Genomic DNA, 13,611 nt, shown 5'->3' with positions numbered 1-13,611 from the left:
AGCGAAGCAGCACAGCTGGTGCTTGGCAAGCGGAGTTTCCCGAAGAAATTGTGGCTAACTGACGGAACACTGCAGGTCATAGAGCAAAGGCGGAGGGCAAGACTTCTTGGGGACATGGCCACCTATCGAAGGCTCAATGGAGTGCGTAACAGACTTATTCACCGAGACCGAACTCAGTTTGTTGCAAGGAAAGCCGATGAAATCGAACTAGCAGCAAAAAAGAAAGACATGGGTAGCTTGTTCAAGCACCTCCGCAATCTCACAGAAAATAAAACACCAGCATTGGGACCCGTCCTATCCAGGGATGGGACACTTCTCTCTGATAAGGGTTCTTGTCTCGAGCGGTGGAAGGACCACTTCTGCTCATTCCTGAACAACACTAGCCCGTCTATGCCTCCTACTGTTAGTCCCAGCCAACCTGGCTGTCCAAGATCCGAAACAGATGCTCCTCCAGACAAGCCTTTCAGCCCATCAGAAATTGGAAACGCAGTAAAAAGGCTCAAGAACAATAAAGCTTCCGTTACCTGTGGCCTGAGTGCGGAGCTGCTAATATATGCAGGTCCTGTTATGCTCCTGTTTCTCCACACCCTGTTCTCTACAATCTGGCAAACCGAGATAATTCCCGAAGATTGGGGGAAGAGTGTCATTATCCCTTTATGGAAGAGGAAAGGTTCTAGAAGCGACTGCTTGAACTACCGTGGAATAACCCTACTGTCTGTCCCGGGAAAACTTTTCTCAATGGTCCTGCTAGATCGATGTCGAAATATCATTCGTAAAATCTGGCGACCGGAGCAAGCTGGTTTCATGTCGGACCGTTCAACCATCGAGCAGATTTTTACGATCCGACAAATCATAGAAAAAGCCACGGAGTTCCGACAAAAAGCTTTTTTTACCTTCGTCGACTTCCGTGCTGCGTTCGACTCAGTGGACCGAGAAGCTCTTTGGCGGATTCTAGAATCGACAGGCCTCCCTGAGAAATATTGCAGACTCTTCAAAGCTCTATACCATGGGACGGAGAGCTGTGTTCAATTGAACGGCCGCCGCAGCCCGTTCTTCCAAATCACGACAGGAGTGCGCCAAGGATGCGCAGCTGCCCCAGAGCTCTTCAATGTCATCATAGACTACGTTATGACAAGGACTACTTCACGTCTCAGCTTTGGACTCAAGTTTGGAGATCGTGTCATTACAGATGCTGATTTTGCCGATGACTTGGCCATTCTGGCGGACTCCATGGAGCAGTTGCTGGAAGCGCTTTGAATCCTACGAGAAGAGGCTGCAAAAGTAGGACTGCAGATAAACTGGACTAAATCGAAAATTATGGCCATTGACCCATCCTCTCCTGCTGCCAATCCTTCAGTTAGCCTGGATAGCACCACTAGCATCGAAGTTGTCCAAAGGTTCACCTACCTGGGCTCCATAATTTCTTCAGATGGCTCACTTCTTTCTGAACTACAAGCGAGAATATCCAAAGCGTCTTCTGCCATGGGCAGACTGAACCGTCACCTCTGGCGAAAACCGAACATCAGTCGCACAACGAAGCTGCGGATTTTCAACGCCCTCGTTGGCTCTCTGATGCTCTATGGAGCTGAGACGTGGCAAGCTTTAGCCGGAACCCTCAAGGCAATTGATGTCTTTCAGTCGAAGAGCCTGAGGAGGATCGAAGGTCTACGATGGTTCGACTTTGTTGGCAATGAGAAGCTGCTGCTGCTCAACAACCAGTCTCGGTTTTTGACCCAAGCAGCCGAGCGAACACTACGATGGTTCGGACACCTACTTCGAATGCCTCCACACATACCTGCAAAAACGATCTATGACTTCAACCCTGCCAAAGCCGGTTGGAAGCGACCTTGCGGCCGACCGAAGAAACGATGGTCTGACAGCCTGTCCAAGTTCCTGACGATGGCAAATATCAGGTTGAGCGATGTGCAAACGCTTGCCATAGACCGAAGTGGATGGAGGAGGCAGACGTCACTCTCTACGCCGAGCAGCGCCCGGCAGGAGACATAAGTAAGTAAGTCACAGATTCTGCCTAAACTTTCTAGAATTATATTTTAGGAATATAGAAAACAAATTCACAGGCCTCAAAGGTATAGTTCCATGTCCTACATGGGTCTCAAATTACGTGACTTCAAATAATTTTTACCGTCAAAGTCAAGACAGAGTATTTTTATTTGTTAAGTTGTTACGCTATTTTGTAGATTAGGACTTAAATAGCAAAGGCAAAGGAATTCTAAAAGGCAAAGGAATGTTACTACTGGGATGAATGTTCGTTCTGTTACCAAGCTACAGGATATTAGTCACAGTTAAAAAAAGAAAAAAATATATTTGTGTCAATTAATAATGTCTACTTCTTCTGCGCCATAGAATCAGGGGCATCGTTTCAGGTGAGAAGGAAGGGCAGTTGCCCCTCCCCCCAATAATTTGGATAAAATAATCATTATATAGCTCATTCGCCTTGACTATGTGGATATGGACCTTTCCAGCCCCCCCCCCACCCCTATAAAAATGCTGGAGCTACTCCTCTGCATAGAATGGATTTGTTTGAGATAGTTCCAGAAAAGAAAATAGAGGGAATGAAAAAGAGAAAAAGAGAGAGGGCGAGAGACATTAAGACATAAAATTATTTGAAGTCGTTTTTCAAAGAGTCCTCAGACAAAAGGAACAAATACTCCATCCACAACAAAATTTTATGTATCCAAATTTATTATTTACCACAAGAGCGTGTCCTTCTTTTTCTTCTTCGACTATTTTAAAAAACAAAGCGTATGGTAGGGTCATTGAAATACTGGTAGTCCATAGGAGTATTACAACGCAAAAGGCGTGCCTCTTCCTAAAATAATTACATAAAGGCCATATGACAGCTATACACCTTTCTAATGATATTGCCACCAGGGTATGTACTGAAACAGCCACTGAGACTCCTTGTATATATGCGACTGTTTTGCAAATAAAGGATCCTAGAATCCAATCTGAAATTAAAAATATACAAGTTAAAATTATAACAGCGTTTTTCACATCTAGTACAAAGGAAACTATTCAAAATTTAAGCATATTATAGAGTTTCCGTGGTTTAGTTTCACAATTTTTATTTTTTACTTCTTATCTTGAATTTATGTTCATTACATAGACGGATTGCGCTGAATTTAACCGAGCTTAAAAAATATAACGTTGCATAGATTATTTTCTGGGATTTACCTTTTGTGACACAAAGATTAGAGCTCCTATAGATTCTTTGAAGTTAAAAAAAGGACATTTTTTTCAATTAAACAATTAGTGGTAACAGAGCGGTGTAAGTAAGGAGTAACCTGGAGTAATAGTAACAGAAACTTAAAAAAGGCCTTCAATAGAATAGGCATATCCAATTATGTGGTTGCCATAGAAGGGTGCCCCTCCAACATCTCCAGAAGCACAAGCAGGACTCTTAAAGTGTGTACTAATTAATCGCTACGGAATTGTCAATGAGATTTTCTATGGGAATAGGTGCTATGAAATTTTCTTATACCTGTCGCATATATTTAATATACTAGTCATCAATAATATGTGAATACCGATGGGTTCTATGGGAAGGCACCTCTCCTAAACCCGCAAAGTCCATCTAAAACTCATAAAGGGTGAATTAATCAATGACCTTTCTGCCGTGGGAGTTTTCCTTATCTGTCACAGTTATTTCATATAGTAATTATCAATAGTATTATTTGTATATTATTCTCGAAAACGCCTCCATATTTGTTTCTCTGCAAATATGCGCTCTGAGATTTTCTGGCCTAAAAAAAACGATCTAAATAGGCCAAGAGTTTGGAAAATGAGTTTAGAGCCTTAGTTTTTGAAAAAAAAACTATGTTTAATGTGAATGGCGTCACATTCGTGTGCATCTACAGAGCAAAAAGTCATATCGTTATTTCCCTCTGGTTGTCGTATTGTTTTTGGTATATATGACGCAAGTGAAATTATACCACATGAAGGATGAGTCCGACCAGATAAAGCAAAAGGCTAGGGGGTTTGGAAGGGGGAGTATATGTGAGGGGTTCTTTTGAAAACGACCTGAAACAGCAAAATTCTTCATCATGTCAATGGAGCAAGTGAGATCGAGAATCATATTGCATTGAAAAAGAAATTCGTATACAACGAGACCTATGGTTAGAAGACACATTAACATTATAGCAGAACGAAGGAAAGTTTTATTTTAGCAATTGTGAAGGATAATCAGGGGAAAGGAACTTCAAGCTATAATTTTTCAATTCAATTGAAATTTATGATTTAACATACTGTGATTTAACACTAAATAATAACACTCTAACAATACTACTTCGTAATTAAGATATTATAGAGGGTATATGCAATGGAACATGCCTGCATTAAATCTAGACAAATAGCGAGCATTAATGAGTCCCTTTTTTCTTTTCTTTTTTTTCACCGTTAGTGGGGAACTGGAATATCATTGCGAACTATTTAAGGTTTCATTTAAAACCAGTTTTTATATCTACATGCTTTTTTACAAATTTGTCTTGATACTGCCTTCATTAAGTAGCATACTCAAAGTACCAAAAATTCCATTTCTTGCTGGCATTTCTTGAGTAGACGGGCTGGGAAGCATGAAAAGGGTACTAATGTAATCCCAACCGTCAAAAACATTGAATCTGGGTTTCAAAGTCGCCCTCTTGTATACTTCTGATCAAAGCCCTTTAACAAGTTTCATAGACCATGTGCAGACTAGCAGAAGTAGCTACTGCAACTTCGTGGAAAGATGTTTATTTGCGGATTTTAAAGCTTTTGATTATGTCTACATGTTCTTTGTAAATGAGCCCAACTGAGTAAACGAGCCCATCTACCTGGCTAAAACCAATAACTAGAGATTTACAATTCCCCTTTAATGTTCCCCTTTAGAAACCTAGTAAAGAGCAAAACACAGCCTATAGCAGCCGAAAGTTTAAAACCACGTTGTTGTTTTTTTAAAGTATAGCGAGAAAAATTGCCGCTTGTAACCAATTCAGGAATGGTGACTATTATTTCAATCAAAAATAGAAAAAAATCCAATCTGAAAAGAGATTTTAGGAATTTCAAAAATAGCTCGAGACCCTTCAAAAATTGTTTTTTTCGAGGTATCTTTTCTTGGTATTTTTTTTACCCAAGGTGCCGTTATGTAATCTTTTTATCAGAACAGTCTCAGCAAATCAATGCTATTTTCCCCTAGGCCTGAATCAATAAATTGGTCCAAAAGGCAATCCGATCCCATTCCTTTGCCTCGGTCATTTTAATATGTTCTAACACAGGGAGCAGAAAGGATGCTTAGGTAATATGCTGCGAAGAATGTCAGGGCTAGACAAAATTCATTTTAAATCAAAAATAATGCTTCGATTAGCCCTTCTCTCACAACGTATTAGCTCTATTAACAAATTCTAACTTAGTCAGTATGGATGGAAAACTATTTTTTATTTAATATCAATACTTCCTTTAAAATTCATCGTGTTAAGACAGATTATGAAACAATATTAAGAGTCAAAACTACAGGATTGCCAAAAATCCCTTTGTGCGAGGGATCTCAATGATAAAAAAAAATTGTAAAACGTCTCTCTTTAATCCACGCCGAAATGGTATTTTTATACTATGTTTTCTATCATTGTCTCACAGTGGAAGGGAAAAGACCACGCTGCCCTCTCCTTAAGCTTTCAGTCCTTTTAAAAATACAGCGAGGGAGCCCTCACAGGACAACGGACCTTTATGAATGATGTAATCTGAACCAAGATGACAGTTTAGAACGATTCTGAAGGCTTCTGATTCTTAGCTCTAAATTCTGGTAAAAAGTCGAACTCAAGGCTACCATCTTTTAAATTTTGTATCGATGGGCAATATAATGCAAGCATCTTACTTCTTTACTTTCAAAGGACCCAATGCAATCAAGAGTAGTGTTATATGTGTTAGCAACTTTATATCTGTCAACTCTAATGGCTCCAAAGGGGTAGACGATATTGCACTAACAACTATTCCATAGTCACAAGGAGGGCGTGACCGACCTGTACTTGATCTTTTATTCCACAGTGCTTGCATGAAAGAGCATATTTCTTTGTTACTTTCTAAATTGTGATGGTTAAGATAAGAAGTTTTTACTGAGGAAATTGCGGCTCTACACCCGTCACTTATAGTTCAAGACAAATCCTCGTTAAACAGAGACAGTATTGGGTGAATTTTCCCTGGTATGCATCAATTATGGCGATCCTTTCATCTGAGCTCATAGAAGTGAATTTCTGACTGTTTTGGGGGAGGGGGGATAAAGTTTGAGCCTTTGACTGAAAACTACTCTTAGAGAGTTGATTGACTTTAGTTTCAATGTCAGAGCAATTTTCACAGCTCATTTTTGGTGTTTGGGTGGAGAATGCTCTTTTGGCTGACAACGTTTGGTATTGTGGGTAGGACTATTTCCTGCTCAATGAATAGGTGCATCCAGTCGGAAAATCATAATTCCTGAGACCAGATCGGAGCTATCAAAGCCATTAAAAATGTTTTTTGAAGCAAGAGCAAATGAGCCATTCCCTTCTTGGAACGTAGCAAAAACAATATCATCATATTGGTCTTGTAATAACACACTTGATTTCAGGAACATTCGTTCCTAAGGTAATGAGAGAAAAATTTTAACTTTATCGGGTCGAGGTCGTCGAGGGTCGAGGAAGGTTGCCATCCCCTGATACAAAAGATAATATCTTTTCGGTTTTAGTTTTGAAGTCGCTATTTTACTTTCTTTTGAAAAAAGATGCTTTTTTAACTTAATCTTTGTCGTTTTTTTAATTGAGTATTTCAACGTATTTTGGGGAATTTGATTGTAGAAACATAGAATTTGTGCATTTCAATCTTGCTCATTGGAATGACCATTTAGACTTTCAGTCAATCAAAATCCTTATAGCAGTTTATGCCAGGGTATATTCCTTGGCAGACATCCAAGCCCAACTGTTGGGGGCAAAGCACTGTTACATCGCCCACATATTAGCTAACAGTTGAGCTAACTCGGTGAAGGTTATCACCATGCCTTTAGTCAGTTTAGTTTGAGCTGCAAGACAACAGGTTTGATGAACTTCAGCTTTCAAACAGTTCGTGGTAACGAATTGTAAGTAAGGAGCGACCCGGCTCAATGGTAACCGAAACTCTAGAAAATGGATTTTTGATACCAATAGATACATCAAAAGAATCAGATTTCAAAACTGATTTCAAATATATAACTTTAATCAAGTTTAGTGCTACTCATCAAAAGTTACGCGCCTAAGAAAATTTGGCTGATTTTCAAAAAAAGGGGGAAAGACCCTCTAAAAGTTATAGAACCTTAATGAAAATCACACCATCATATTCAGCGTATCAGAGAACCCTACTGTAGAGGTTTCAAGCACATATATGCAAAAATGTGTAATTTTGCATTTTTTTTTTCCATAATAAGGATAACGGGTGCGTGTTTATTTGTTTTTTTGTTGTTTTTTTTTTTGTTTTTTTTTCCCAAGGGTGATCTTATCGACTCAGTGGTCCTAGAATATTGTGGGAGGACTCAGTGGAACGGAAATTAAAAGTTATAGTGCCCTTTTTAAGTGACCAAAAAAATGGAGGGCCCCTCCCACGCTTATTTTTTTCCCAAAGTCAACCGATCAAAATTTTGAGATAGTCATTTTGTTCAGCATGGTCGAAAATATGATAAATATGTCTTTTAGGATGACTTAATCCCCCGAGGTCCCCAGGGGGAGGGCTAAAAGTTATGAATTTTACCCAATGTTAACATATAGTATTGGTTATTGGGAAGTATACAGACGTTTTCAGGAAGGTTTTTTCTGGTAGTGGGGGGTGGGTGGGTCGGGGGTTATGTTGGAGGATATGTCCATGAAGGAAGTTTTCATGGGAGAAGGGAAATTGCCATGAAGGGGGCGCAGGACTTGCCAGCCTTATTTATTGGTTATTGGGAAGTATAGGCTACGGACATTTTCAGGAAGGATTTTTTTCTGGAGGGGGGGGGGGCTTTCAACTGAAAGTAAGAAGCAACATTAGAACTTAAAACGAACAGAAATTATAAAGTATGTGAGGGGGTTCTCCCCCAAGTCAATACCTCGCTCTTTACGTTAAAGTTTTTTTTAGTGCTTTCAAAAGAGCTATCTATTCTAATTAAACGGCCTTTCTGATTCAGGGGTTTGTGAATCAAATTTTTTTTAACTTTTAACATAAAGAGCGTGGTATTGACTAAGGGGAGAACCCCCTCATATACGTAATAACATATACGTAATATAAAAAAAAACAATCAAAAAAAACAAGCGATACGGCTCAATAGTAATCGAAACTTTTAAAAACGGAATTTTGATGTCAATAAATGTATCAAAAGAATGTGTTTATAACGCTGATTCTAAATATATAAATTTTATTAAGTTTAGTATTACTCATCAAAGGCTAAACGCCTGAGAAAACTTACCCGATTTTTTAAAGAGGGGGGAAACATCCCCTACAAGTGAAAGAATTTTAATGAAAATCACACCGTCAGATTCAGCGTATCAGAAAACCCTATTACATAGGTTTCAAGCTCATATCTGCAAAAATCTGCAACTTTGTATTTTTTTGCTAGAAGGAAAATATACGAATATAGAAGTTAGTTACGTAAGTTAATTTGTAAATTACGTCATAACCAAATTTAGAGACAGCCATTCAGCAAAAGAAAAGTAAAATTTTATGCAAATTTTGTTTACTTATTCAATGACGATGAGCCAAAATAATAGCTGCATTAACTAAAAAACGATCAGAAATAAAAAAAAAACAACACGTTTTTTAAACTGAAAGTAAGGAGCGATATTAAAACTTAAAACCAACAGAAATTATTCCGTATATGAAAAGGACTGTCCCCTCCTCAACGCCTCTCTCTTTACGCAAAAGTTTGACTCTGTCTCACAACTTTACTTTTAAAACAATAAAAAACTTTGGCGTAAAGAGCGAAGCGTTGAGGAGGGGACAGCCCCTTTCACATACGGAATAATTTCTGTTCGTTTTAAGTTTTAATGTCGCTCCTTACTTTCAGTTCAAAAAACTTGTTTTTTTTTATTTAATACAGGTAAAGATTCACGTTCACATACACACGTGTTTAATTGGTTCATTTTGAGCCGTGAGATAATAGGTTTCATGCACTTTAGCTTCACCAGCAGGGATTTCTCATCCACACATATTAAACCGGTTTATACACTAAACTATAATTGGGTAGACAATTTGATAATTGTGAAATTTTATGAAAGATTCGTTTGTTGTAATATTTGAACCTGATACACACATATAGTAGCTTGGAACGCTAGCCAACTCAGCTGACAAGACTTTGCTCTGCTCTTGGTACTAAATTCTAAATCAAGAAGGAAAAATACGTAATTATTAGGGACATAGATATTTTTCAATCTTGCGATTTGATATACTTATTGAGTTGAAACTTTCTGAGATTGTTGGGAGGCTTAATCTTGAACTTAATCCCTATATATTTTTTTTAACCTGGACCTTCAGGGAAAAGTAAAGTGCATCACCAAAACTAAAAATATACATTTTAATATCACAAAATATATTAAAAACTGAAAATTTTTATTTGCATAATAAGACTTTTCAATATATAGGTAGGCATCTAATCACAAAATAAGATTTCTCAGTGTAAAAGCAAGCATATTCTGAAAAAAATTGGATACTTTTATCTATCCAGGTAATAAAGGGGTTATAGATTCAATAATCAATATCAAAACCTCGGTTGGGATTATTGAGATTAAACTTTCTGATATTATTAAGAAGGTGACTGTTGAATTTAATCCATCGATTTTTTTTGTTTAGACCTCCAATTTTAAGTAAAAAACAAAATCAAAACTAAAAACATACATTGTAATATCTCAAAATGAATTACAAACTGAACAACTGTAATTGCGTAATAACTTTGTTCAATTATATGCAAGGAGATTCTGAAAAATTACAGGGATATTTTTACCCCTCCCCCACCCTTCCCCTCTCAATGTCAACCAGGGTTATAGAAGTTACGAAACATCAATATTCAAGGAACAATTGGAAGTATCGAGACGAAACTTTCGTGGGAATAACGGAACATGTATTTTGAATTCAATCCATGGATTATTTTGACCTTGAACCTTCAGATGAAATTAAAGAGCAATATTTCAAAATAAAGAGTGTATAAGCAAAGCCTTCGAAAGGTATTCAAAGCTAGCCCTTGCGTCAAACTCGTGTATTTGTGATTCTGAACATTTTTAGTTTTCCCTACAAAATTATAAGAAATTAAAATATGCGTTTTAATATCTCAAAACATATTAAAAACCTAAAACTTTTAATGAAGATTTGCATATTTTGAGATGACATATCTCTAACACTAGAGTGATCTGGATGAATTCAGAGGACTTAATATGTTAATATATGTAATCCAGTGGTGGATCCAGGGGGCGAGAGGGGCGCGCGCCCCCCTGCGTAGTCTAAAGCAGTGTAATTTACTTAATTAACCCAAGTTTGCGTTAATTAAACTTGCTCCTAACGCAACGGATCAACCTATTTTGCACCCCCCCCCCCTAAAAAAATTATGGATCCACCCCTGATGTAATCTGCTTCATTTAAATAACTTAATTGACACATTTTCAGATTACAAATCCATGATTGAACATATTCATAAAAGAAACGGTTATTTTTCTTGCTGAACACATACATACTATACCTCTTTGATATACAAAACAGTCAACAACACGAACAAACTAAGAGTGTTAAATTTATCTACGACCATTCAAGATACATATAACGCAATTGCATGAATATTTTGAAAATTCAAACGCAAGTAACAGCATATCAAATGAAAGAATAAGACTATTTAATACTAAATGTTGAAATACTTTAAATGAAGATATTTTTCAAAATTGGATTTAGAATAATCATGTAGAAGCTAATGCACAAACTTGACCACTAACATATGTCTAGCAATTAAAACTGCATATTTAAGACTTTTCAAATCAAAGACACAAGAGAAAGAATTCTCAACGAAGAGTCCTTGAGAAGAAACGTAATTCCATTTAAAATTCCGTTCAAATGCAAGATACGAAACAAAGTACTTTCTCATAATCACAAAATAACTACACATAAAAGAGTTTATACTGAAGAAAAATCATATAAATGTAAAATGTGTGCAAGAACATTTGCTCAAGTTTCTAACTTATGCACCTTGTGTGCTAGAGCATTTGTACTTCAGCAATTTCTCATAAATATACTTTATTCAACCATATAAAGATTCATTCAAGGAATAGGAGGATTCATACAAGAGCAAAACACAGGACACTTTGCATCCCCAGTTCCAAACGCTGGCCAAGGTTACGAAACAACCACTTTGGTCAAGAAATAACGGTTGCTTCCATTTTACCATGCAAGAGTGAAATGGCGTGCTATTTTGTATCAAAATATTAATATTTAATATTGTTGTTTATCAGGTGTTGTTAATTGAGCTAGAATGGTACATGGTTGATTTTTTTATATTTACATTATTAGTTACTTGAATTTATATATACCAAATGAGAATAATAAGAAAAATAATAGGCAACTCTTAAATGAAATCGTCTAAGAAAACAGAGAGGATAAAAATTTCTCAATTGCAAAACGAAACTTAATGTAACGACGACAAAATGAAAGTTAACAGAGATCAAAGTAGTGAATTAGAATTCGTCTGACTGTATTTTATGCAATGGACATTTTGACTGTTGTATCTATTTGATGAATAGTCAAGATGAATTGAAACTCTAGAAGAAAACTGGAAATTCTGAGGATAGAATAAAACCAACAGAAAACAAAAGTGATGTAAATTCTTTTTATATATACAAAATGAAATTAAACTCTAGTGCTTATGAAATAGAAGAGAAGGATCATCATTACAACAAGTTGAAAACAGAAAGGGTACCAATGATATTGCTAGGAAATTCACAAGTACATCGTCATTCCAGAGATAGAATGTACCAAACAAAATAAAACATGGAAAAATATCAAAAAAAGAGACAGAGGGAAGAGATAATGATGATAACTCAAGGTTGAAATATTGCTCTTTAATTTCCTCTGAAGGTTCGAGGACAAAATAATCCATGGACTGAACTCAAAATTCATGTCCCGTCATCCCCACTAAAGTTTCGTCTCGATACTTCCAATCGTTTCTTGATTATTAATTTTCCATAGCATCTATAAACCTATTTACCTTGAGAAGGGGGGGGGGTAGAAATAGTCTAATAAAGTCTTAGAATCTGCTTGCCTATATATTGACCAAACTTATTATGCAATTAGAAATTTTCAGTTTATAATTCATTTCAAGACATTACAATGACGATAAAATAAAAGTTCAAAATAGGGATAAATCCTTTTTAATAGACATTGTAAAGAAAATTCACAAAAAATACCAGATATTTCGGTCACATATACAGTGACTGTCATCACTAGTAAAACTAAATTAAAACAATTTAAAGCAAAAGTTTATATACGAAATCAAATAAAACTACATATTGTTTAAATCACTACTTCTTTTCAAAGCAAAGACGGAAGCTAGCATAGTACAAATAATTATGCACTATGGGTGCATAAACTAGAAATTTAAGAAGATAATCTAGTACACATCTCACATTTATATTATTTTCCTTCATGATGAACTCTCATGTGTGTAGTTAAATTTGTATTGTGAAAAAACGCTTTGATGCAGGTATTCAAGATCAATGGAATTTTAAATAGAATTACATTTTCTTTTCGATGAACTTCCGCTGATGATTCTTTCTCCTGTGTCTTTGATTTCCAAAGTTTTAGATGTGCATTTTTGATTGATATACATGTGCTAGTGGTCAAGTCAGTGCACTAGTCTCTAAATGTTTCTTCTAAGTCTAGTTGAGAAAAATATCATCCTTTGAAATGTTTTGACATTTGGTATTAAATGGCTCTATTCTTTCATTTGGTATGTTGTTACTTGTTTTTGAATTTTCCAAATATTCATGTATCTGCGTTATATATATATATATATATATATATATATATTATATATATATATATATATATATATATATATATATATATATATATATATATATATATATATATATATATATATATATATATATATATATATATATCTTCAATGGTCAGAGTTAAATTATATACTGTTAGTTTTTTCACGTTGCTGACTGTTTTATATACGTAAGAAGTGTAATATGTACGTGTTCCAAGAAAAATAACCGTTTCTGTTATGAATATTTATTGTTATGAATGGATTTGTAACTTGAAAATTTGTCAATGAACTTAGCCAAATGAAGTAGATTACATACATTAACATAATATGTCTTCTGATTGTATTTAAATCACACTAGTGGGATATATATGCCATCTCAAATATATCTGGAAACTGTGATTGACAAGTTTAGTTTGCTAAAATGAACGACGGGGGCATTTCGTCTCTATAAAACTAGGCGTCTTCAAGGCTATAATTAGATGAAGAAAAAAAGATAAAATCAAAAACTATCTATAAAACCTAAAATTAAATAGAATATAAAACTAAGAAATAAAAAAAAATATTTATGTACGCAACTGATGCTACTTTGATAAGACCCCGGCGCCGCGCCGATGAGG

The 13,611-nt window shown here is 35.9% G+C and overlaps 1 protein-coding gene across 1 annotated transcript in view; it reads right to left on the bottom strand.

The window, feature by feature from the left end:
• The window catches only part of LOC148940718 (neuropeptide SIFamide receptor-like), a 292,968-nt gene that overhangs the window by 270,765 nt on the left and 8,592 nt on the right, over positions 1-13,611 (bottom strand). Inside the window, exon 2 of the mRNA XM_089105050.1 lies at positions 2,713-2,969. Coding sequence (XP_088961176.1) covers positions 2,713-2,969 — 257 coding nt within the window. The remainder of the gene's footprint in view (positions 1-2,712; positions 2,970-13,611) is intronic.

The sequence above is a fragment of the Artemia sp. Qi Xiang Cuo genome, chromosome 19 (assembly GCF_049724085.1).
Source record: "Artemia sp. Qi Xiang Cuo chromosome 19, ASM4972408v1, whole genome shotgun sequence".
Classification (NCBI taxonomy): Eukaryota; Metazoa; Arthropoda; class Branchiopoda; order Anostraca; family Artemiidae; genus Artemia; species Artemia sp. Qi Xiang Cuo.
The sequence above is the reverse complement of the archived record's forward strand: the minus strand, read 5'-3'. Positions and strand labels throughout refer to the sequence as shown.